Source organism: Gorilla gorilla, chromosome 10 (genome assembly GCF_029281585.2).
Source record: "Gorilla gorilla gorilla isolate KB3781 chromosome 10, NHGRI_mGorGor1-v2.1_pri, whole genome shotgun sequence".
In the NCBI taxonomy this organism is placed as follows: domain Eukaryota; kingdom Metazoa; phylum Chordata; class Mammalia; order Primates; family Hominidae; genus Gorilla; species Gorilla gorilla.
The window spans coordinates 128,339,679-128,366,319 of record NC_073234.2 but is presented as its reverse complement, the minus strand read 5'-3'; the positions used below and the strand labels follow the sequence as shown (position 1 = coordinate 128,366,319).

Sequence of the window (26,641 nt, the reverse complement as noted above, 5' to 3'; positions counted from 1 at the left end):
TTTCTGCAGAAGCTGAGACCACACAGCTGGATGGGAAAATGGAAGCACAGGGGCATACCTGGGGCCATCACTGGGCCCTGCCCCTTTAGTGGGAGTCATGTCCCTCCCCTGACCATGCTCCCCCCTTACCCCTAAAGGGTACTTCCTTTGGCACCACAGATCTCTCACCTTCACTGGCCATGGCTGGATGGGGATGCCATTCCGTCCCATGCAGCACAGGGCAGATGTGCAGGCTGCAGCTTCCTTGGCCAGCAGGTCCCAGCGGGCATTGTGGCCCAGGTTGCCTGTCGGGTCAGCCGGATCCAGGATGATAGGCCTGCAATTCCCACCCAGGGTCAGTCTTATTCCTGGCAACATCTAGGTGTGTCCACCTGTGGCACTGGTTGGACTATTTTCCCCTTTTATCTAACACTTTGCAGGGGCTAGAGCCAGGGCTCAGAGATTCCTCAGTGCTCCTATACACTACAGGGCAGGTATAGAAACTAAGACACACATGGCCACTTTGCCATTCTGCATTCAGGCAAACATTACTAATCAACCACGGTGCTACCGCTTACCCCTTCCTTATTCAGGGGAGGCATTGTTAATCAATCACAACACTGGTTCCACAACTCTCCCTTCCTGCATCCATGATACAGGTTGAGTATTTCTTATCTAAAATGCTTGGGACCAGAAGTGTTTTGGACTTCAAATTTTTTCAGATTTTGGACCTTTGCCTTACTTACCAGTTAAGAATCCCTAATGTGAAAATCCAAAATGCTCCAATAAGCATTTTCCTTGAGCGTTTTTTTTGGTGGTCAAAAAGCTTCAAATTCTGGGCCATTTTCAGATGTTGAATTTTTGAATTTGGGATGCTCAACCTTTGGACACTACTAGCTGGTTAGCCTACTCTTTCCAGCTGAGTCAAATCACAACCTCAGAAGCTTTTTCAACACATAATTCTAAGTAGCCACTCCCCACTGACTGGAGATGCATCCTGAGTTTGCAAAAGCATCTCTGTTATCTCTGTACCCATTTCAGAGGTAGGCAAAATCCCAAAGAATGAAACATGCTTATGGCACCTGGGTGGGTTCACAGGTAGGGTGGTCAGATTTAACAAGTACAAATACAAGGCTGGGCACAGTGGCTCATGCCTGTAATCCCAGCACTTTGGGAGGCCTAGGCAGGCAGATCACTTGAGGCCAGGAGTTCGAGATCAGCCTGGCCAACATGGTGAAACCCCTGTCTCAACTAAAAATACAAAAATTAGCTGGACCTGGTGGCGTGCGCCTGTGGTCCCAGCTACTCAGGAGGCTGAGGCAGAAGAATTGCTTGAACCCGGGAGGCGGAGGGTTGCAGTGAGCCAAGATCGCGCCATTGCACTCCAGCCTGGGTGACAAAAACAAACAAACAAACAACAACAACAACAACAAAAAACCAGGATGCCCAGTTAAATTTGACTTTCAGATAAACAGTGAATAAATTTTTAAGCATAATTATGTCTCAAATATGGCATCGAGCATACTTATACTAAGAAGTTATTCATTGTTTATCTGAAACTCAAATTTAACTTGGGGTCTTGCATTTTATCTGGCAACCCTATTCCTGGGTGACCAGAAAATTGACCGCTTTTCCCTCAGGTGCTACGAATATAACTTCTAGGAAGGAATCCGTTCTAGGAAGAGTGTTTTCCCATCTCTGCTCTGCAATCTAGAAAGTGGGGAGAGTGAGTGATCCCAGGTTTGAAATTCTGGAACATTGGGGGTAGACCTGAACCTGGGCTTCTGAAGCTGCTGTTTCAGGAAGTCTCCAACAGTCTTGTCCTTGGCGTTGTAGTTGATGGTCCAGTAGATACAGAGCTGGCGGTACTGGGTGACCAGCTCCAGGACCGTGCGGAAGCCCTCAGCCATGTTGAACTGGGAGTCCTTCCCGCCCTGCTCCCAGGCATACACAGTCAGGAGTTCCAGCCCGTGCTGTGGGGGTAGGGAGCCTCTCCCCTTGGAGATCTTGGTACACTGGAGAACGAGAAGAAAGATATGTTGGTTCATATTGGCACTGATGAGGACTTGGCAAAGCAACCCCAAAACTTTTATTGAGCACCTACATGTGCCAGATGCCTTGTCATGCATTATCCCATCACATCCTGTGACATAGTTTTATCACCCCCATCTTACAGATAAGAAAACTAAGGTCTCACAGCTAAGATATAGCACTCTTTCTGCTCTGCTCCACCAACCCAGGATCTTGGCCAGGGCTGGGCCCTGCTTCCTCCCAGGAAAGTGCTCCAGAGGCAGAGCCCAGGGCAACTTAGGAAGGTGGCCTATCCATGTGCCGAACCTGCTGGTACCAGTGCTTCACCAGCCGGATCAGGCTCTTCAGCTTGGTAGGGCGAGAGATGATGAAGTCCCGTTGTAGCTCTGTGAAGCAGGTGGAGTACTCGCCCGCATTGCTGTAGCTGTGGATGAGGTCGACATAGACTTGAGAGCTGGGCCTGGAGCCAGAGACCAGCTGGCCTGGAGATGGGGAGATGGTTACCATCACTCCGGCTCCCACGGTGTCCCAGTGGGGCCAACTTAGAAAGGACTTCTGAGAACTCCTACCTCTTGGGTGTTTTCCTAAGGGTGGTCTGGGATCCACTGGGAGGCCACAGGGTGTTTTTAGGTGGAACACAGATGTGGCATGACCCACATTAAATCCCTGGTGACAGTCATACTCCCTTTTCTGCTCCCTTTCAAACCATCTGCTTACCTATCTTGGAAAAAGTCTCAGCTGGGAGCTAGCCTGTCTTTAACACCTCTCTAATATTTACTTATCTTTCTGTCTAACCGAGGGAGGGCAGGCCTCAGTCTTACATCCTCCTGCAGGTAACAGAGCTGTGTATGGAGTTGACATCACCATTCTGGTTACATTGCACTTAAAGGCATTCCTTAATATCCAAATTCTTGCTCTCTGAACTGAAGAACTGAATAGATTCAGATAAATTTCTGGGCTGGGTGCAGTGGCTTACGTCTGTAATCCCAGCACTCTCGAAGGCCACTGCAGGAGGATCATATGTGGCCAGGAGTTTCAGATCAGCCTGGGCAACATAGTCATATCCCCATCTCTACAAAAAATTCTATAAATTAGCCAGGTGTGGTGGTGTGCACCTGTAGTCCCAGTTTCTCAGGACGCTGGGGCTGGAGGATCACTTGAGCCCAGGAGTTTGAGGCTGCATTGAATCATGATCGTGCCACTGCACTCCAGGCCGGGTGATAAAGTAAGACCCTGTCTCTTAAAAAAAAATTCTACATGAATCCCTCCCTTGGCCTCCTGCTCCCTCAAACTCAGAAACCAAATAAATTCGGATACAAGGGATTTTCTCACTCTGAAAACTGCTAATCAAACTGAGAGTTGAAAAGATATGAAGAGAGTTGTATCTATTTTGTTCAAGGCTTTATTTTTGGTGCCTGGAAGAGCACTGGGCACAGAGTAGATGCATGTATTGAATGAACTGAATGAATGGATCTGCAGCAGGTGGAGGAGGTGGGTGGCACACAAACCATTCAAAGCTGGGAATGTGCAAGAAACATCAGTGTCCTTACTGTCAGATGTGAGATAAAGACACTGGGGCTCAGGACGGGGAAGTCCCTTGTTCAAGGTCATCCAGCATGTTGGTGGAATTGCTCGGACTGGAACCCAGCTTGAGGCCACCGTTAGCCCACAGAGTGCCTGTGCAAATTAGAAAAAGGCGCCCTCTTCTTTAGATACTTTGCAGGAAAGTTGTGATGAACATACGCAACTACAATGCCTGCAATGATGTGAACAGACGTGGCCTGGTTGTGTACTGTGCAACCTCTACAACTGCCCATGGCGGCCCTGCCTCTGTATTTCCCCCTCTCAGGTCTACGCCAGGGCACCTCACCTAGGGCGTCAAAGGCTGGCAGCACATCAAAGTCCACACTCTGGTCCAGCATCGTCTGGGATGTCAGTGAGAAGCTCAGCACGCGGGGATTCTCCCATTTGGAGACTTCAAACTTGACCTCGAACTGCCGCTCCTGTTGACATGCCTCCAGCTGGGCTCGGATCTCGGAGATGATCTCGGCCCGCTTGTTCCCCTGCTCAGTGAACTGGCTGAAGCAGCTGAGGAACACCACGAGGTCGGCATCTGAGCGGCCTCGCAGAGCTGTGCCTTTGGCTGAAGAGCCACCCTGGAGAGGACATGGCAGGTGGCTCGACCCTTGAAGCATGGCTTAGCCTGTCGGTTCTGGACTATGAGTTAGAAAACCTACTGTGTGACCTTGGACAAGTCATCTAACCTCTCTGTGTTAGATCTTTCATATGGTAAGAAAGACTGTATTTAAGATTGTAAGAAAAAGAAGCATGCAAGAGGTAAGTTTAAACCCTTCAACAAATGCAAAATTTCTCATTCCATCATGTTTTGCGACTGGAGAGGATTTGAGAAGTGTTTTGTTTGTTGGTTGGTTTTTTGGGCCTGCAGCTCCCAAGCCTGTCTGCACCTGGAAGGCTTTTACCAACGACTAATGGCTGGCTCCCACCCCACAAGACTGTGATTTACGTTTTCCTGGGTTGGGGCTTGGGCATCAGCATATTTTTAAAAAACTGTAATTCCAAGGTCAAGCCAGGGGAGCCAGAGTTGAGAGCCAGTGAGCCAAGCCACTCTCCTCAAGTGTTAGAAATCAGGAACGTGAGGATCAGAGAGGGGAAGGTACGTGCCTATGGTCACACAGCAAACCAGCATCCCTGGCAGTGTTCACTGGCTGGCTTTATGCTAACACTCTTTCTGAGCTGATCTGGGTCTCACTTGTCTCTCCAACTGTGGACTGAGGCTGTATCCAGTGCCGTGGACAGTGTGACCGTTTGTACACCCCCAGCATCCTTTCCACCTGGGATCAGCATCCTGGTGTTCTTTGGAGGGACCACTCCTACCCCACACTCAGCCCATGAGGACTAGGCGGGGGCCACTTCACCATGTGACCCAGTCTTGGCCATCCAGAGCATAATGTCTCCCTAGCCCCAGTAACTAGTTTGGGGGTTGGTAGGTTACCCAAGCCAGGCCAATGAGACTCAATTCCAAGACTTATATTTGAATTTTAAGGAAAAACAAGTTCCCCTTTCTGGAAGCTTAGAGCTGCCAAAGACTACCATATGTTAAGGGCCTATCCAAGACACTAAAAAGCAGAACCGAGAACTGGAGAGAAAAACTGAGTCCTGATGATGCTGCCTGGGCTCCTGGATCTAGCTATGCCTGTAAGCAGCCCTACCCAGGACTTTCCAGTTACATCAGTCAATACATTCCTTTGTTGCGTCTTTTGAGTTAGGTGTCACTAGCAACCAAAAGAGACTTGTTGGACATATCTGGGCCCTCTCTCTGCCATCCTCCCATGACCACTTTCCGGCTCTTTCTCTATGCCTGGCTTTTTGCTGTTTGCTACGAGGGCAGAAGTGGGTCAAGCCTGGCCCTGGGCTGGGAGAGATCACCAGCTTGCAGGACACTGCTTGCCTACAGCTCTCTGAGGACTCACCTTGACCACCTTGATCACTTTGATGGGAGAATTCCGGAAGCAGTTTTCCTTCAAAAATGAACAGATGGTATCAACAGCCTTGTTCACCTGGGCCAGGAACTGGCGGTTGGGCTGGAGAAATTCACTGATGAACTTGTCAAGGTCCCCAGCTGGAGTTTGGTAAAGGAGGGCTGGCTGCAGATAGAATCCAGGTGGGGCCAACTTGAGACGGGACTCCCAGTGCTCACCCAAGCCCTGCCCCTTGATGTCCTCTGAGGACAAGACTCCCACTGTCTCCCATGTCCCTCTTTCCTTCTCAGCTGGTGGGTAGGTTCTGAGGTAGCATCAGAAGGACCTGAGATTGAATTTTGGTTCCAGCATCAATACACAGTCTCAGTTTCCCCATGTTTAAATGAGTGCAATAATGAAGTCTGGGTCTCAATGGATTGTCCTGAGTATTAAATGCTGGTTATGAGACCCTGCTGCAAAATAGTAAATGTGATAAAATCATATCCTTTTGGGAGCTGCAAGTGGCTTATGTCTCAGTTTTCCTAGAAGCAGGGTCCATGGCAGGAATTCTTGTGCATATGATTAATTGGGGCAGTGCTTGGAGGAGAAGTGGAACAAGGACAGCAGCAGAGGGCAGAGAAGAGGCTCAGCAAAGCTGGGTGCTCAGCTGGAGACAAGTATTTGCCTGATTCCACAGGGAGCGCTGGAACGTGAGTTGCATCACAGAGTCGGTTCCGCCTGGAGACAGAGTTGGGCCTTTTGTAACCCTGTGTCACTCAGGCACTGGCTGGGACGTAGCAATCTGTGCATTTCATGGAAGGCAAGTCTCCAGAGAAGGGGTGGCTATAAGTTGTCAGCCACCAACACTCCTAGCAGCTGGGGATGGGTGCACTGGCAGGTTAAGGGAACCTGACTAGAAGGCAGGGTGCAGGGCCCCCTGCCCCCCAGGACCCTCCATCTTACCATCACATCCCAGGGCTGCACAGATGTCCCGTCTCTACTCAGAAAGCAGGCCTGCATCCCCAGCGCTGCTGCTTCCTGGGCCAACAGCTCCCAGCTACCGTGGCCCACGTTCCAGGTGGGATCAGCGGGGTCCAGGACCAGGGGTCTGGGGGCACAGCAGGAAGGTGGGTGGGGAAGGTGGGAGTCAGTGAAAGAGGAGGTGGGTGGAAGGGCTGAAAAGGGGCGTGAGGGCTGGAAAGAGTGTCAGGACCTCAGGGTTGGCTCAGTCTTGCCCAAGTGCAGAAGCGGTCTCAATTGGCTGCCTTGGTTGGAAAGCTATTGGGTGGCCCCTTCAACTGAGAAATACTATTTTATCATGCTAATAAAACTGGCCCTGGTTTCTTTTGGGACTCCTTATGTCCACACTTCCTCAGCAAAGAGTCCAGAGGGAAGTAGAGTGAGGAGCGGGATTGCCACCCCAAACCCTACCTTGGACTCCTCCTGGATGACTGACTCCAGGGTGACAGTGGGGAGGGGGAGGATAATGAAGCCAGGCAAAGGGAAGCGGGTCTTCACCTGGGTTTTCGAAGCTGGCCAAGAAGGTGCATTCTCATGGCTGGGTCCTCAGTGCTATAGTTGACCGTCCAGTAGACACAGAGCTGCTGATGCTGTTGCACGAGCCCCAGCACCGTCCGGAAGCCTTGGGCCATGTTGAAACAATCCTGCCTGCAGCCCTGCTCCCAGGCAAAGATGGTGAGGAGCTCCAGGGCATAGGCTGGGGGCAGAGAGGCAGGGGCTGGTCGTTTTCCTTTGTTCTGAGCCGCAACCTGTGTCACACAAGGCCAACCAAAGATGAGTGATTAGTGGATGTGAGCTGAGTGTGGCCATAAGCACTTGGGGCAGGAAGGGAATATAGAAAACAGAAGCGCAGAAAGAATAGAAACTTGCCGATGCTTCTCATTTTACAGGTGGGTAAACTGAGGTTCAGAGGAGGGTAGTGACTTGTCTAAGGTCATACAGTGAGACTGAGAGCTCAGACGTGGCTTTTGCCTAGTGTCTCCCTTCAAGGAATTTGGAAATTTGAAACATCTTGAGTGTGTAACTCTAATTGAAGACGGAAGCATTGACGAATCCATCCATCAGCAGCCTTTAGGAATATTTTAACATTAATCACATAACATGGGGTGGTTGTACAGGAATAGGGGCTGCAATGTATCCATCTTGGTATCCCAGTGTCCATCACAAGTTAGAAATAGCAGGTGCTCGATAGATGTTTGTTGAATATAGGGATGCATGAATACAAGTCAGAATTCAGAGAATACTTAGTAAGGGAGCTCCGAAGGATGTTCAGAATTTAGTACAACTCAAAAGAGGCAACAAGGCTGTGGGGGAAAAACAGAGAAAACATTTGCAGTGTCAAAAGAGAGAAGTGGATGGGCTAAAGTGAACCCCAGGTACAAGAAATGAAGACTTTAGACTTGATGGAGAAAAGATTTTTTTCTAACAGTGGCTTCCAGATCTGGGCAGGAAATGGAGGATGGAGGAGGCCGGTCCTTCTGCTCTGGATGACCAATAAGAAGCAAAGGAGGGGAGATGTGGGTGTAGAGAAGGAACTGATTGGCTGGGGTGGTTGCCATGACAGTGGTGGCTTCCTGGGAGGAGCCAGGGGCAACTCACCTGGCGGTACCAGTGCTTCACCAGCAGAATCAGGTTCTTCAGCTTGACAGGGCGAATGTTCATGAAGTTCCTCCGCAGCTCTGCGAAGCAGGCCTTATGCTCGCCCTCCTGGCAGCCACTGGTGAGGAGCCTCGAGTAGACCTGGGGATTTGGTTTGGTGCCAGAACTGAGCTGCCCTGTAGAAGTTTGAAACACCCTGAGTGTGCAACTCCAATTGAAGACAGCAGCATTTACCAACCCATCCATTCACCAGCCTTTATGAATATTCTAACATTAATCACCTAACATTGCAATCAATAATACACTATAACATTGAATAACAATCAGAGCTATCATTTTTTCAGTGTCAATTCTGTACTGGATGCTTTTCAATATTTTTTGCTAATCCATCCAGTAACTGCACAGTGGATAATCTTCTATTTATTTTTTGTTTTTTAAATTTTCCCTGAAAGCTGAAAGATGGATAATCTTGAGCCAGAAAAGCTGTGTCACACAGTGGTTAAAGGAGTGAGCTTTGGAGACAGATAAGCCTGGGTTCAAATCCAAGCTGTGTGATTTTTACCTCTTCAGGTCTAGTTTCCTCATCTGTAAAAGGGAGATCATAAATAGCACCTATCCTTCTAAGGCTATTGTAAGAACCAATTCAAATCTACATGTGAAGTGCTTAGAACAGTATGTAGAATACATCATGCGCTCAATAAGCAGTAATTATTGCTATTATTAACGTTATCTTCCAGAAAAAGAAAAACAAGACACAGAGAGGAAGCTATAATTGAGTCTTGTCCTTCACTTTCATAAGGCTGGCCTCTAAAATAAATGCCTTCTTCATGAAAAGCGATTGCAAAAGGTTATCCACTGGCAGAGAGGGGCTTCAAGGAAGCTTGCTGCTAGGGCTCTGGGTGGGGGAAAAAAGAAAATCCCCTGTGAGAAACTGGAACCCCGATCCTGTGCTAGATGTGGATGTGAAGTCCAAATTTACAGTATCTGCCTGGTGAGGAAATCCCAGACTGTTAAATTAATGCATAATCTAGCCTGGGAATTAGTGAAACTCTTGGAGTCCAGGTAGAAACGAAGTGAAAACTTGGTCCCAAGGGGAATATTTCTCCAACCCAGGGCACAAGGAACTTCCACAGGAAAAGCAAAGACAACAAAATCTCCACAAACCCCAAAGATGAGTTCACAATAAAAAATTACAAACTATGTGAGGAAATGATTAACCATGAGGGAGAGTCAGGTGACACAACAAATAGGAAAATTAGCACCTCAAGAATTTGAGTTAATAGGACAATCTGAGACACTAAAATAAGCATGTTGGAAATTATTGAAGACATCAAAGAAACTGAAACCACAGTGAAAGAATTGAAGCCTATGAACAAATAACAGATTGATTTAAGAAAGAGAGGAACATAACTTTTAGAGGTGAAAAAGTCACTGAAATTTAAAAAAATTAAGGATAAGCAGCAGAGTAGACATTATTTGAATAGAGTTTATAAACCAGAAGACAGGTCCAAGAAACTGAAAAACAGACAGCCCTGATAGACAAAGAGATGGGAACAATGAGAGAGATGAAAAGCCATGGAGGATGAGATAAGAAACCATCTAACAGGAGTTCCAGAAGTAGAGAATAGACAAAATAGGGGAGAGGCAGTATTCGAAGAGCTATTGGAAGACCTCTCCCTAAAACTAAAGGAAGAATTGAGCTCTCAGATTCAGGAGGGACAGCACATTTCAAAGAGGACACATTAAAAAGAAATCCAGAGAGGAGGTTCCAACATGGCTGAATAGGAACAGCTCCAGTCTACAGCTCCCAGCGTGAGCGACACAGAAGATGGGTGATTTCTGCATTTCCAACTAAGGTACTGGGTTCCTCTCACTCCTCTCACTGTGGCTTGTTGGACAGTGGGTACAGCCCACGGACCATGAGCCCAAGCAGGGCAGGGCGTCGCCTCACCTGGGAAGTGCAAGGGGTCGGGGAATTCCCTTTCCTAGCCAAAGGAAGCCATGACAGATGGTACCTGGAAAATCGAGACACTCCCACCCTAATACTGTGCTTTTCCAATGGTCTTAGCAAACGGCACACCAGGAGATTATATCCTGCACCTGGCACGGAGGGTCACACACCCACGGAGCCTCATTCACTGTTAGCACAGCAGTCTGAGATCGAACTGCAAGGCAGAAGCGAGGCTAGGGGAGGGGCATCCACCATTGCTGAGGCTTGAGTAGGTAAACAAAGTGGCTGGGAAGCTCGAACTGGGTGGAGCCCACTGCAGCTCAAGGAGGCCTGCCTGCCTCTGTAGACTCCATCTCTGGGGGCAGGGTATAGCTGAACAAAAGGCAGCAGAAACTTCTGCAGACTTAAACGTCCCTGTCTGACAGCTTTGAAGAGAGTAGTGGTTCTCCCAGCATGGAGTTTGAGATCTGAGAACGGACAGACTGCCTCCTCAAGTGGGTCCCTGACCCCCGAGTAGCCTAACTGGGAGGCACTTCCCCGTAGGGGCCGACTGACACCTCATATGGCTGGGTGCCCCTCTGAGACGAAGCTTCCAAAGGAAGGATCAGGCAGCAACATTTGCAGTTCTGCAATATTTGCTGTTCTGCAGCCTCCAATGGTGATATCCAGGCAAACAGGGTCTGGAGTGGACCTCCAGCAAACTCCAACAGACCTGCAGCTGAGGGTCCTGACTGTTAGAAGGAAAACTAACAAACAGAAACGACATCCACACCAAAATCCCATCTGTATGTCACCATGATCAAAGACCAAAGGTAGATAAAACCACAAAGATAGGGGGCAACCAGAGCAGAAAAGCTGAAAATTCTAAAAATCAGAGAGCCTCTTCTCCTCCAAAGGAATGCAGCTCCTCGCAAGCAATGGAACAAAGCTGGATGGAGAATGACTTTGACGAGTTGAGAGAAGAAAACTTCAGACAATCGGTAATAACAAACTTCTCCGAGCTAAAGCAGGATGTTCAAACCTATCGCAAAGAAGCTAAAAACCTTGATAAAAGATTAAATGAATGGCTAACTAGAATGAACAGCATAGAGAAGAACTTAAATGACCTGATGGAGCTGAAAACCATGGCACAAGAACTACGTGACGCATGCACAAGCTTCAGTAGCCGATTCTATCAAGTGGAAGAAAGGGTATCAGTGATTGAAGATCAAATGAATGAAATGAAGTGAGAAGAGAAGTTTAGAGAAAAAAGAGTAAGAAGAAATGAACAAAGCCTCCAAGAAAGATGGGACTATGTAAAAAGGTCAAATCTATGTCTGATTGGTGTACCGGAAATTGACAGGGAGAATGGAACCAAGTTGGAAAACACTCTGCAGGATGTTATCCAGGAGAACTTCCCCAACCTAGCAAGGCAGGCCAACATTAAAATTCAGGAAATACAGAGAACGCCACAAAGATACTCTTCGAGAAGACCAACTCCAAGACACATAATTGTCAGATTCACCAAAGTTGAAATGAAGGAAAAAATGTTAAGGGCAGCCAGAGAGAAAGCTCAGGTTACCCACAAAGGGAAGCCCATCAGACTAACAGCAGATCTCTCAGCAGAAACTCTACAAGCCAGAAGAGAGTGGGGGCCAAGGGCCAATATTCAACATTCTTAAAGAAAAGAATTTTCAACCCAGAATTTCATATCCAGTCAAACTAAGCTTCATAAGTGAAGGAGAAATACAATCCTTTACAGACAAGCAAATGCTGAGAGATTTTGTCACCACCAGGCCTGCCTTACAAGAGCTCCTGAAGGAAGCACTAAACATGGAAAGGAACAATCGGTACCAGCCACTGCAAAAACATGCCTAATTGTAAAGACCATCAATGCTAGGAAGAAACTGCATCAACTAACGAGCAAAATAATCAGCCAACATCATAATGACATGATCAAATTTACACATAACAATATTAACCTTAAATGTAAATGGACTAAATGCTCCAATTAAAAGACACAGACTGGCAAATTGGATAGAGTCAAGACCCATCAGTGTGCTGTATTCAGGAGACCCAGCTCACATGCAGAGACACACATAGACTGAAAATAAAGGGATGGAGGAAGATCTACCAAGCAAATGGAAAACAAAAAAAAGCAAGGGTTGCAATCCTAGTCTCTGATAAAAGGGACTTTAAACCAACAAAGATCAAAAGAGACAAAGAAGGCCATTACATAATGGTAAAGGGATCAATTCAACAAGAAGAGCTAACTGTCCTAAATATATATGCGCCCAATACAGGAGCACCCAGATTCATAAAGCAAGTCCTTAGAGACCTACAAAGATACTTAGATTCCCACACAATAATAATGGGAGAATTTAACACCCCACTGTCAACATTAGACAGATCAATGAGACAGAAAGTTAACAAGGATATCCAAGAATTGAACTCAGCTCTGCACCAAGTGGACCTAATAGACATCTACAGAACTGTCCACCCCAAATCAACAGAATATACATTCTTCTCAGCACCACATTACACTTATTCCAAAATTGACCACATAGTTGGAAGAAAAGCACTCCTCAGCAAATGTAAAAGAACAGAAATTATAACAAGCTGTCTCTCAGACCACAGTGCAATCAAACTAGAACTCAGGATTAAGAAACTCACTCAAAACCACTCAACTACATGGAAACTGAACAACCTGCTCCTGAATGACTACTTGGTACATAACTAAATGAAGGCAGAAATAAAGATGTTCTTTGAAACCAATGAGAACAAAGACACAACATACCAGAATCTCTGGGACACATTTAAAGCAGTGTGTAGAGGGAAATTTATAGCACTAAATGTCCACAAGAGAAAGCAAGAAAGATCTAAAACTGACACCCTAACATCACAATGAAAAGAACTAGAGAAGCAAGAGCAAACACATTCAAAAGCTAGCAGAAGGCAGGAAATAACTAAGATCAGAGCAGAACTGAAGGAGACAGAGACACAAAAAACCCTTCAAAAAATCAATGAATCTGAGAGCTGGTTTTTTGAAAAGATGAACAAAATTGATGGACTGCTAGCAAGACTAGTAAAGAAGAAAAGAGAGAAGGATCGAATAGACACAATAAAAAATGATAAAGGGGATATCACCACCGATTACACAGAAATACAAACTACCATCAGAGAATACTATAAACACCTCTACACAAATAAACTAGAAAATCTACATAAAATGGATAAATTCCCGGACACATACACCCTCCCAAGACTAAACCAGGAAGAAGTTGAATCCCTGAATAGACCAATAACAGACTCTGAAATTGAGGCAATAATTAATAGCCTACCAACCAAAAAAAGTCCAGGACCAGATGGATTCACAGCCGAATTCTACCAGAGGTACAAGGAGGAGCTGTTACCATTCCTTCTGAAACTTTTCCAATCAATAGAAAAAGAGGGAATCCTCCATAACTCATTTTATGAGGCCAGCATCATCCTGATACCAAAGCCTGGCAGAGACACAACAAAAAAAGACCAATATCCCTGATGAACATCTATGCGAAAATCCTCAATAAAACATCTATGCAAAAATCCTCAATAAAATACTGGCAAACCAAATCCAGCAGCACATCAAAAAGCTTATCCACCCTGATCAAGTTGGCTTCATCCTTGGGATGCAAGGCTGGTTCAACATACACAAATCAATAAACGTAATCCATCATATAAACAGAACTAAAGACAAAAACCACATGATTATTTCAATAGATGCCAAAAAGGCCTTCGAGAAAATTCAACAGCCCTTCATGCTAGAAACTCTCAATAAACTAGGTATTGATGGGAGGCATCTCAAAATAATGAGTTATTTATGACAAACCCACAGCCAATATTGTACTGAATGGGCAAAAACTGGAAGCATTCCCTTTGAAAACTGGCACAAGACAGGGATGCCCTCTCTCACCACTCCTATTCAACATAGTGTTGGAAGTTCTGGCCAGGGCAATAAGGCAGGAGAAAGAAATAAAGGGTATTCAATTAGGAAACGAGGAAGTCAAATTGTCCATGTTTGCAGATGACATGATTGTATATTTAGAAAACCCCATCGTCTCAGCCCAAAATGTTCTTAAGCTGATAAGCAACTTCAGCAAAGTCTCAGGATACAAAATCACTGTGCAAAAATCACAAGCATTCCTATACACCAATAACAAACAGAGAGCCAAATCATGAGTGAACTCCCATTCACAATTGCTTCAAAGAGAATCAAATACCCAGGAATCCAACTTACAATGGATGTGAAGGACTTCTTCAAGGAGAACTACAAACCACTGCTCAGTGAAATAAAACAGGACACAAACAAACGGAAGAACATTCCATGCTCATGGATAGGAAGAATCAATATTGTGAAAATGGCCATATTGCCCAAGGTAATTTATAGATTCAATGCCATCCCCATCAAGCTACCAATGACTTTCTTCACAGAATTGGAAAAAACTACTTTAAAGTTCATATGAAACCAAAAAAGAGACTGCATTGCCAAAACAATCCTAAGCCAAAAGAACAAAGCTGGAGGTATCATGCTACCTGACTTCAAACTATATTACAAGGCTACAGTAACCAAAACAGCATGGTACTGGTACCAAAACAGAGATATAGACCAATGGAACAGAACAGAGCCCTCAGAAATAACACCACACGTCTACAACCATCTGATCTTTGACAAACCTGACAAAAACAAGAAATGGGGGCCAGGCGCAGTGGCTCACGCCTGTAATCCCAGCACTTTGGGAGGCCGAGGCAGGTGGATCACAAGGTCGAGAGATCAAGACCATCCTGGCTAACATGGTGAAACCCTGTCTGTCTCTACTAAAAAATACAAAAAAATTAGCCAGATGTGGTGGCGGGCACCTGTAGTCCCAGCTACTCGGGAGGCTGAGGCAGGAGAATGGTGTGAACCTGGGAGGCGGAGCTTGCAGTGAGCCGAGATCGTGTCACTGCACTCCAGCCTAGGCAACAGAGTGAGACTCCATCTCAAACAACAACAACAACAACAAACAAACAAACAAACAAACAAGAAATGGGGAAAGGATTCCCTATTTAATAAATAGTGCTGGGAAAACTGGCTAGCCATATCTAGAAAGCTGAAACTGGATCCTTTCCTTACACCTTATACAAAATTAATTCAAGATGGATTAAAGACTTACATCTTAGACCTAAAACCATAAAAACCCTAGAAGAAAACCTAGGCAATACCATTCAGGACATAGGCATGGGCAAGGACTTCATGACTAAAACACCAAAAGCAATGGCAACAGAAGCCAAAACTGACAAATGGGATCTAATTAAACTAAAGAGCTTCTGCACAGCAAAAGAAACTACCATCAGAGTGAACAAGCAACCTACAGAATGGGAGAAAATTTTTACAATCTACTCGTCTGACAAAGGGCTAATATCCAGAATCTACAAAGAACTTAAACAAATTTATAAGAAAAAAATAACACAACCCCATCAAAAAGTGGGTAAAGGATATGAACAGACACTTCTCAAAAGAAGACATTTATGCAGCCAACAGACACATGAAAAAATGCTCATCATCACTGGCCATCAGAGAAATGCAAATCAAAACCACAATGAGATACCATCTCACACCAGTTAGAATGGCGATCATTAAAAAGTCAGGAAACAACAGGTGCTGGAGAGGATGTGGAGAAATAGGAACACTTTTACACTGTTGGTGGGACTGTAAACTAGTTCAACCATTGTGGAAGACAGTGTGGCGATTCCTCAAGGATCTAGAACTAGAAATACCATTTGACCCAGCCATCCCATTACCGGGTATATACCCAAAGGATTATAAATCATGCTGCTAGAAAGACACATGCACACATATGTTTATTGTGGCACTATTCACAATAGCAAAGACTTGGAACCAACCCAAATGTCCATCAATGACAGACTGGATTAAGAAAATGTGGCACATATACACTATGGAATACTATGCAGCCATAAAAAAGGATGAGTTCATGTCCTTTGTAGGGACATGGATGAAGTTGGAAACCATCATTCTGAGCAAACTAACACAGGAGCAGAAAACCAAACACCACATGTTCTCACTCATAGGTGGGAACTGAACAATGAGAACACTTGGACACAGGGTGGGGAACATCACACACCAGGGCCTGTCGTGGGGTGGGGGGAGTGGGGAGGGATAGCATTAGGAGATATACCTAATGTAAATGATGAGTTAATGGGTGCAGCACACCAACATGGCACATGTATACATATGTAACAAACCTGCATGTTGTGCACATGTACCCTAGAACTTAAAGTATAATAAAAAAATCATAGAAAAAAAGAATTCTATACACAGATACATCAAAGAGAAACTGAAGAATACTATGAACCAAGAGAAAGTCTTAAAAGCCACTGAAAGGGAAATCAAAAGAAAATGAACAAACAAAATTCATGCATGCAAACAAAAAACAGATCATTAACAACAAAAAATCAATAATTGACAGAGACTTCTCACCAGCAACAACAGGTAAGAAGACAGCAGAACTAAGGAAAACAAATGTCAAGCATCCCATTCAAGCATGGAGGTGAAACAGAAATGGTTTTAGACAAAGTCTGAGAAAAATTTGTCGCTCATAAACCCTTTCTGAAAAAGTACTAAAAGTTGTATTTCTATAAGAAGGAAAATGAATCCAGAAGGAAGAACAGGAAATCAAGTAGCAATGGTGAAAAAATTTGTTAATTATATTAATAGGTTTTAATTTGCATAGACTGTAAAAACAAAAGAAATAATCTCCCCTATTATTAGTGTCTGGAAGTTTAGTTCCAAGATATTATCAAACCCTTGAAGATCATTATATCATTGTTGCTTCTTTCATTTTTGTCTTTTAGCTTTGTGCTGCCTATAATGGGTACAATTTAATAACACATGCTAGTAAATAGAGTAGAGAGGGTACGTCAGGAAAATGCTGACAAAGGAGGACTGAAGCCCTATTAATATCAGACAAAAGGCTTTAAGACAAAGATAACTTTCAGAAATGAAGATTATTACTTAATAATAAAAGAACAATCCAATAAAATATAATATTATGCACTTATATGTTCCCAATAACATAGCCTCAAAATATTAAAAACAAAATTTACAGAATTGCAAGGAACAAGGGATAAATATCCATTCAGAGCAGGAGATTTTAAGATATTTTACTCAGAAATTGAGAGACCAAACAAAAAATTATCCGAGCAAGAAGTCATAAGCTAGATCTAAAGGACCTATATAGAAGTCTGCATTCAGCAATGGAAAGCATGAGATGGAGTCTCACTCTGTCTCTCAGGCTGGAGTGCAGTGGTGCAATCTCAGCTCACTGCAACCTCCGCCTCCCAGGTTCAAGAGATTTTCCTGCCTCAGTCTCCCGAGTAGCTGGGATTACAGGTGTGTGCCACCATGCCAGGATATATATATATTTTTTTGTATTTTTAGTGGAGATGGGGTTTCACTGTGGCCAGGCTGGTCTCGAACTCCTGACCTCAAGTGACCCACCCGCATTGGCCTCCCAAAATGCTGGGATTACAGGTGTGATCCACCATGCCTGGATGGAAAGCATGCATTCTTTTCAACTATGGGCAACCTAAGAAATGCCAACAAATTCCAAAGAATTGATATCACATAAAGTATGTTTTCTGACTACAGTTTTAAAAAAGATAATAAGTAAATGCCAAAAGCAAACAAATCTCCAAAACATTCATCTGGAAAGCTACTTCCAAATATTCATGGATGAAAGAACAAACAATAATGTCATAATTAAAAGTACTAAATATTTAGACCAGAATGATAATAAAAATTATACATGTCAAACAAAAGATTTGCCCTGTAGCTAATGTGATACTGAAAGGGAAATGGGTAGCTTTAATTGCATTGACTAAAACTGACAATTACTAAGCTAAGATTCACCTCCGAAAGTTAAAAAAAAAAAGAACCATAAAGTAAACCCTTTAAAATAAGGAAGAAAATTATAACGTGAGAAATTTCTTTAAAAAAATACCAAGCAGATATGCCTACTGTTAACATTTGTTAAATCTGAATTGGGCTACATGGATGTGTGATGTCCGTAGTTTTCTGTATGCTTGAAACATTTCATAATTAAAATATTTGTAAAGTTAAAGCACTAAATAGTTGTAAGATTTGATGGTGATGATTACTTTCAGTATCTCAAAGTAGTTTTCCATGCTTGGTCAAGTAGGAGAATTAGGATCAAAAAGAGGATGGCAGGTGCCCCTGTTAGATGGGCGCCTGAGGTCCCTATCACTCTCCAAGGGACAGGCTGGGCGCCCTCACCCACAGCATCGAAGGCAGGCAGCAGGCTAACATCCGTCCAGCTCTTCAGGGCTGTGGACACCAGCTGGAACTGCAAAGCCTCAGGCACATTCTGCTCAGGAAACTGAAGGCTCAGGCTGGGCACCTGGTCCTGCCACCAGGATTCTAGCTGCGCTCTCATCTCATCAAGGATCTCTGCGCGGCGGGGCCCCTGGTCCTTGTAGTCCGTGAAGCAGTTGAGGAAGATGATGAGTTCAACATCACAGCCATCCCTTAGGTCTGTGCCCCGGCCAAATGAGCCCCCCTGTGGAGGGAAGAACAGCTCAGATCAGGGACCCTCTAGGAGCCTGGGAGTCGGACTACGATCCCATCACCTGCGCCCCATCTACAGCCTGGAACCTGCCCTCTTGCTGATGTCAGGTCTGGGGACTATGACAGAGGCCAACTGCATGGGTCCTGTGACCTCTTAGAATTGTGACAGAGAGTCAAGTTGTATCTGCCTGCACCTGCCCTCTGATCCATGAAGCCTGAGCTAAGTCAGACCAAACTGCAGCAACAGATAATGGAGGTGGGATTGAGTAGGGGCAGCGACCAAACATTTTAGCCTACTATCTGCAGCATCTACTGACTGCACATCTGGGCCAGCAGTTGCAAATTGAGGTCCCAAGCCCAAATAGGGCCTGCAATTGTCCTCTGTTGCCCTGTTTCCATCAATTCCCTCCCTCCCTCCTTCACACGGGATATCACACATATCTGGTACATGTAAGTGCTCACTAAATGTTTGTTGCAGGAAAGAAAGAAGAAGAGAGGATACAAAATTTCTGTTCTGGAACTTACATGCTGGCTGGGGGAGGGAAGGAAGGGACCATCAATAAACAATAGGTCCTGAGAAAATGCTAAGTGCTGTGCAGAACAGAAAGGGGGCTGGTAGTGCAAGACTGCAATTTTATTTTTATTTATTTTTATTTTTGAGACGGAGTTTCACTCTTGTCGCCCAGGCTGGAGTGTAGTGGCATGGTCTCAGCTCACTGCAACCTCCGCCTCCCAGGTTCAAGCGATTTTCCTGCCTCAGCCTCCTGCGTAGCTGGGATTACAGGGGCCCGTCACCATGCCCAGCTAATTTTTGTATTTTCAGTAGAGACAGGGTTTCACCATGTTGGCCAGGGTGGTCTTGAACTCCTGACCTCAGGTGATCTGCCCACCTTGGCCTCCCAAAGTTCTAGGATTACAGGCGTGAGCCACCGTGCCCGGGCAAGACTGCAATTTTAAATTGTGTGGTCAGGCCTCAGTGGACGAGGACATCAGATCAAGAAACTTGAAGAGGAGAGACAGAGAGAGCGAGAGAGAGAGAGCCAAATGGTTGGGGAAGAGAATTCTCATTTTCTTCTAGGAAGAGAAAACAGCCACTACAGAGGCCTTGAATTGTTCTGTGGACCTGGTAAGCTCAGAGCAGCCAGGAGGCCAGTGTGGAGTAAGTCAAGGCCAGAGGGAGACCAGGGCCCATCCTATAGGACTTGAGGCCTCTGTGCCCTGTGAAACCATGGAGAATTTTGAGCTGAGGAGGGAAGTGATCTGATTCTTGTAATAGTGTTTTAAAAACTGTATCATTAAAAAAAGAAAATCTAAGCTGGCACTTAAATATATTTTATTTAAGCCAGCAAATCATCCTTCCTGGGCCGTCCAGTTCCCCAGCCCAACCTCAGCTCCATTGCTGTAACCCCTTCCCTTCCCCACGCTGATCCCTCGATAGGGTCCCCCCTGTGTCTCCACTGGCCCAACTCACTTTACTGACTCTTGAGGCCTTGTGAACACAGTTCTCACGGAGGCAGCGCAAGATGATGTCGATGGCCTTTTTCACCTGCTCCTGGAACTGGGGGCTCGGCTTCAGGTGGTCCTGGATGAAGCGGTCCAGCTCCTTGGTGGGGATCTGAGACAGGTCCAAGGCCATTCCCGGCACAGAGGGGACGATGCTGGCTGCCCCAGTGGGGCCAGGAGCTGGGCATGAGGGAGGTTTACTCCCTGCTCTTGGGTACACAGCATTGAGGCTCTTGCTGTTTTCAGGGGTCTTCTGGTTAGGGTCTAGCTGGATGGGGTGGCCCAAACCTGAGCATCCAGCACGTGGAAGGCCCTGGAAGGTCATTGAAGGAGCTGCCTCAGCCAGGCGCAGAGGTTTCTGCATCAACCCAATGCCTTCTCTCCCCAGCTCCCGCCCTTTGTACAGTCAGGGTGACTGAGGCTCAGAGAGGGGAAGTGGGAGGGCCATGGCTAACCCACATGGCCATCTTTGGGCAGAGTTGAAAAAGGTGCCTTTCTGAAGGGATAAACTGCAAAATGGGTGCCCTTGTGATGGGCAGAAAGGTCTGGTAAGCAGACCATAGCTGCAGAAAAACAAAGGACTCCTTCCCCCAGGCAGTTTCAACTTGAGCTTGGTGATAAAACTGTTTTACATGCCTGATGCCCTGTGCATTTTTTTTTTTTTTTTTTTTGAGACGGAGTCTTACTCTGTCGCCCAGGCTGGAGTGCAATGGAGTGATCTCAGCTCATTGCAACCTCTGCCTCCCTAGTTCAAGCAATTCTCCTGCCTCAGCCTCTCGAGTAGCTGGGATTACATGCACCCACCACCACGCCTGGCTAATTTTCATATTTTTAGTAGAGACGAGGTTTTGCCATATTGTCCAGGCTGGTCTCGAACTCCTGACCTCTGACCTCAGGTAATCTGCCCACCTCGGCCTCCCAATGTGTTGAGATTACAGGCGTGAGCCACCACGCCCGGCCACCCCTGCTTTTTAAAGCCTGTTCCACACCATATGGCACATAGTAGATGCTCAGGAAACACTGGACACATAAACAAAGTGCAAAACCCAAGGGTCCTGGGGCCCCCTCACTTACCGGCCCCTTCCAAGACTGCACTGGGTCCCCCATCCCCCTCAGAAAGCATGGGTGGTCATAGCAGGATGCTGCCTCCTGGGCTAGCAAATCCCAGTGCCAGGCTGCCCCATTCCCCAGGTCCCATGTGGGGTCAGCTGGGTCCAGGATCACAGGCCTGCAATTTCAGAGAGACAAGAAGGTTCTGGTTAGCAAGAGGGCTCCAGAGTGAAACGGACCTGGTTCCAATCGCATCTCTGCTACTTTCCAGCTGTGTGACCTGGGGCAAATGATTTACCCTCTATGAGCCTCGATTTCCTTATCCACAAAATGAGGAAAACAACATTGCCTGCTTATCATTGTCAACCCTGGCTGCACGTTGGAATCACAAGATACCAGGATCCGCTCTCAAGGGCTCTTGAGTTACACCCTACAATTCAGCAATTTCATTCCTAGGTATATTTCCAACAGATATGCATATGCACCAAAAAAAAGTCCAAGAATGTTTATGATGGCCCTATTTGTAATAGTTCCAAGTTGAAAGAACTCAAATGTCCATCATCAGTAGAATAGACAACATATTTTGATAAATTCACACAATGGAATACTATACAGCAACAAAAAAGAATGATCCACAACTATATAGCTAAATCTCAAAGACTTAATCTTGAGAACAGAACGAGAAGCCAGACACAAAAGTACATGTGGCATGATTCCAGTTAAATAAGATTTAAGAAAAGGCACAACTGTAATTATAAAAGTGTAAGTGGGGTTATTTTGGAAGGTTACTGACTGAGAGGGGACCAGTGGGGTGCCGGAAATATTCTACCATGATCTGGGTGGTGGTTTCAAAGTATGCAGTCTTCACACAGTCATCAGAACATGCACTTTCTGCTATACATCAGCAAAACATTCACGCATAAAACATGTGGGGTCAGGCACTGGTATATTTTTTAAAACTCCCCCAGGTAATTCTAATGTGCATCTGGGCTGAGTCCAGTGAATTAAAACATGTACATGTAGCATTTTGCTGTGGCCTCTACACCCAAGCACTCAGTAGATGTAACCGGTTTTGTCCTTGTTAATTATCTCCCCCTGGCCCCGGGGCAGGAGAGCAGATGGTGGGCTATTAGGAAGTACCTGGGTCTCTTAAGCTGCCGCTGCAAGAACTGCCCAACTGCAGGGTCCTCGAAGCCATAGTTGACAGTCCAGAAAACACACAGGTGCTGATGCTGTTGGATCAGGCCCAGGACAGTTCGGAGGCCTTCGGCTAGGCTGAAAGCATCCTTCTTACAGCCCTGCTCCCAGGCGAAGATGGTCAGCAATTCCAGGGCATAGACCGGGGGCAGCGTCTCCTTCCACAACCCCTGTAGGCACACCTGTGAGAGGGCATCGGCAGGGGACTCAGAAGGAAGAAGGGGAGGAAAGAGAGCCAGCTCTCTGCATAACCAGACTGGGGACCTTCCAGGCTGAGCCTGAGGCAAGATGCTGTGTTCCAAGCCTGTTCCAAGAACAAGTGGCATTTCTCACCAGCCCTCACTGGTAGCTTCAGCCAAGTGGTTGGCTCATATGATGGGGGAGTGGTGGGAGGGAGGGGTGTAAGTTTCAAGTCCCAAGGAGGCAGGGAGCAGTCAGAGAGAAGCCAAGGGTAGTCTGAAATTGCTATCTATCCTCAAATAAAGGTGAAGCAGATCTGGGGTCCCAGTTGCGCGGCTGATTGGAGAAGGACACCAAGTTGTCGCCCTTTCACCCCTGGAGTGGGGTGGGGCAGCGGGCCAGAACTCTGTCCTTCCCTCCTCACTCCAGCCGTCTATCCCCCATCCCAAAATGCATGATTTCTATTTGTGCACCATATACTTGGGATCTCCACGTACCAGGGAGGGATTACTCCATGCCAAGGCAAGAATACCAGGCCTCTGGGTAACTCCAGAGGGGATGCGTCAGCATGCCAGAAAGTGACCCCCCTGGCTAGAAGCACCCAGCATCTCCACACTCCCTCCGCTCACCCCCTCTCTCTGGGGTGACAAACATGCGTGGGTGCACATGTGTACCCACCACCCAGATCAAGATAGAATTTCTAATGCCCAACCAGGCTGGCTCCATAGTTGTATTAATTAATTAATTTATTTATTTATAGACAGAGTCTTACTCTGTTGCCCAGGCTGAAGTGCAGTGGCTCAATCTTAGGTCACTGCAGCCTTGAACTCCTGGGCTCAAGTGATCTTCCCACCTCAGCCTCCTGTGTGGAGAGGACCACAGGCGTGAGCCACCATACCCAGCAGTTTGCGCTTTTAGGAAGTACCAGGCTATTAGCATTTTCTGCCCCTGGAGAATCTTACATGGAAAGAACCTGAGTAAGATTTGCCGACGCATATATTTCTTTATGTGCAAGTGGAGGAAACAGAGGCCCAGAGAAGGCTAGGAACTTGTCCAGGGTCACACAGCAAGAATATGGCTGAGCCAGAACTGGAATCCAGAATCTCTTCCTTGATAGACCTGCTTATGATGACTGGTCCATGTGCTGCAAGATTTTGGGGGAGCCTGTTCCCCCATCTCCAGGCATAGGCTGGGCACACTTTCCCCAGTGCATAAGAGTCTGGCAACAAACATGAACAGAGCAAGGGAGCATCCCTGAGGCTAGGGAGGGAAGTGTACCAACTCTGCATATACCTCATACCATACCAGACAGGCCAAAGCCCTGAATATGAACAGAAATACAATAGGAAACAATATGATGGCAGGAAATATGAAAGAGTCATTTTACAAAGTCAGGATAGGGAAAGACCTCTTTTTTTTTTTTTTTTTTTCCTTGAGATGGAGTCTGGCTCTGTCACCCAGGCTGGAGTGCGGCTCTGTCACCCAGGCTGGAGTGCAGTGGTGCAATCTTGGCTTACTGCAACCTCTGCCTCCTGGGTTCAAGAGATTCTCCTGCCTCAGCCTCCCGAGTAACTGGAATTACAGGTGTGTACCACCACGCCCGGCTACATTTTGTATTTTTAGTAGAGACAGGATTTCACCATGTTGGCCAGGCTGGTCTTGAACTCCTGACCTCAAGTGATCCACCTGCCTTGGCCACTCAAAGTGCTGGGATTCCAGCCATGAGCCACTGCACCTGGCAGGATAGGGAAAGACTTCTTAAGACACACAAAGAATAACTCATTTTTCAAAGGATATATCTGAGAACATTAAACTGTAGATATTTTGTCCTACAAATAACCTTTAAACAAAGCAAAAGCCCAAGACACAGACTGGAAGAATATTGGAAGAATGCATTATATTAACTAAATAAGGATCAGTATCCACAATATATAAAGAGCTTCAACAAATCAGTAACAAGACAGCTAACCCAAGAGAAAATAATGCACAAGGGACATAAACAGACAATTCCCAGAAAGAGAACATGAATGGCCACTAAATGTAAGACAACCGTTTCACGACTATGAAAGCACAAAGCAAACAGTCACATGTCTGGAGAAACCCTTCCAAGTGGCTTCACCTGGTGGTACCAGTGCTTCACCAGCAAGATTAGGTTCTTCAACTTGGCTGGGCGAATGTTCACAAAGTTCCTCCGCAGCTCTGTGAAGCAGGCCGCATGCTCGCCCCCTTGGCAGCCACTGTTGAGGAGGGTAGAGTAGACTTGTGGCTTGGGTTTGACGCCGGAGCCGGCCTGACCTGTTGGTGTAAGCGCTGTGAGTTAGGGAGGGCACTGAGGACACAGGATGGAGGGCGGTGTTGGTGCCGAGCTCAGCCTGGGGCACTGAGAGAGAGTGGGAAGAATTCGGAGGGGAAGAAATCTGGTAACATGGGAGTCGGGGGACTGGGAAGAGAGCCCGGAGCTTTTCAGGAGGCAGGGAAGAAGAGCGGCACTCCAGAATGCAGTGGGAGAGTCCCTCCATCCCAAATGGCCAGGCAGTCCCTAGAGCAACAGCTCAAAGAGGAACAGCTGCATTCCAAGATGGTTCAACAGGAAAGTTGCTTCCAGCTGAGTCAGCAGTACCTGCAGCCTGGCAACTCTCTCTTCCCTGAGCCTTCCTCAAAACACCACTCTACATATCCTTAATTAAGAGGTGTCACGGAGAGGAAAACGATGCCCAAGAAATAAAAGGCAAAAAGCCCTGATCCTTTAGCAGTGGTTGTTGATATTTTTTACTACAGGCCTGGCGCTGTGGCTCACACCTGTAATCCCAGCACTTTGGGAGGCCAAGGTGGGAGGTTCACCTGAGGTCAGGAGTTCGAGACCAGCCTGGCCAACAAAATATACAAAAATTAGCCAGTCACGTTGGCACTCGCCTGTAATCCCAGCTACTCCAGAGGCCGAAGCACGAGAATTGCTTGAACTCAGGAGGCGGAGGTTGCAGTGAGCTGAGATCGTACCACTGCACTCCAGCCTGGGGGACACAGCGAAACTCTGTCTTAGAAAAAAAATATATTTTTTTACTGCATACTGGGCACTGGACAGAAGGTCTTTACATGTATCCCCACCACAACCCTATGAGGCAAGTACAGTTCTTCATCCCACTTGATAGCTGAGGAAGCTGAGGCACAGAGAAATTCCATGATTTGCCCAAGGTTATACAGCCAGCATGCGATGGAGGCAGGATTTGAGCTCAGAGCCGGCAGACTTTGCAGGGTGCGCCTTTTCCTCCACCACTCCCATGGGCATGGCTTGGGAGAAGTAAACACTTTCCATAATTCCCTGAGGTTGCTGCTAATGCTTGCCTGCTGTGTGGCTTTGGGTGGGTCACTGTATGTCTCTGAGCCTCAGTTTCCCCAATGGTAAAACTGAAGCTGAAACAGTACAGACCTCATAAGTTTGTTGTGAAGAATTGATGAGATAAAACATGTCAAATTCTTGGAATAGTTAAGCATTTAATAAGTAGTAACTATTATGATTAATATATGTGTACCCAGGCTGGGTGGGGTGGCTCATGCCTGTAATCCTAGCACTTTGGGAGGCTGAGGCAGGTGGATCATTTGATCTCAGAAGTTCAAGACCAGCCTAGACAACATGGTGAAACCCTATCTCTATAAAAAATACAAAAATTAGCCAGGCATGGTGGTGCATGCCTGTAGCCCAGCTACTCGGGAGGCTGAGGTGGGAGGATTGCTTGAACCCAGGATGGAGGTTGCAGTGAGCCAAGATCATGCCACCACACTCCAACCTGGGTGACAGAGTGAGACCCTGTCTTAAAAATGTGTGTGCATGTGTGTGTGTGTACCCAGTATGTGGGTACACTAGGCATAGGGTACCAGGCACAGGGGATGTGGCTATCTGCCCAAAGGATAAAGCTATCCCCCAGATCATCAAGGTAAATAATAATAATAATAATAACAATAATAATAGAAACAACAATAATAGAAATAATAATAATAGTAAACACTCTTACAACCCTTATCACATGCTAGACATTCTTTTTTCTTTTTTTT

The 26,641-nt window shown here is 46.1% G+C and overlaps 1 protein-coding gene across 4 annotated transcripts in view; it reads right to left on the bottom strand.

Moving 5' to 3' along the window:
- Positions 1-26,641, bottom strand: part of OAS3 (2'-5'-oligoadenylate synthetase 3) — a 34,389-nt gene that overhangs the window by 3,333 nt on the left and 4,415 nt on the right. The window contains exons 3-15 of one of the 4 annotated variants that reach the window (XM_004053928.4): positions 24,711-24,886; positions 22,355-22,593; positions 21,239-21,392; positions 20,133-20,477; positions 18,371-18,653; positions 8,109-8,284; positions 7,008-7,258; positions 6,453-6,597; positions 5,502-5,675; positions 3,881-4,166; positions 2,317-2,492; positions 1,756-1,994; positions 169-316 (exon numbers count right to left, since the gene is read on the bottom strand). In XM_004053928.4, coding sequence (XP_004053976.2) covers positions 169-316; positions 1,756-1,994; positions 2,317-2,492; positions 3,881-4,166; positions 5,502-5,675; positions 6,453-6,597; positions 7,008-7,258; positions 8,109-8,284; positions 18,371-18,653; positions 20,133-20,477; positions 21,239-21,392; positions 22,355-22,593; positions 24,711-24,886 — 2,792 coding nt within the window. Of the gene's footprint in view, positions 1-168; positions 317-1,749; positions 1,995-2,316; positions 2,493-3,393; positions 3,688-3,880; positions 4,167-5,501; positions 5,676-6,452; positions 6,598-7,007; positions 7,259-8,108; positions 8,285-18,370; positions 18,654-20,132; positions 20,478-21,238; positions 21,393-22,354; positions 22,594-24,710; positions 24,887-26,641 lie in introns of those variants that run through there. The other 3 variants (XM_055359153.2, XM_055359156.2, XM_055359154.2) reach the window with 3 other exon arrangements.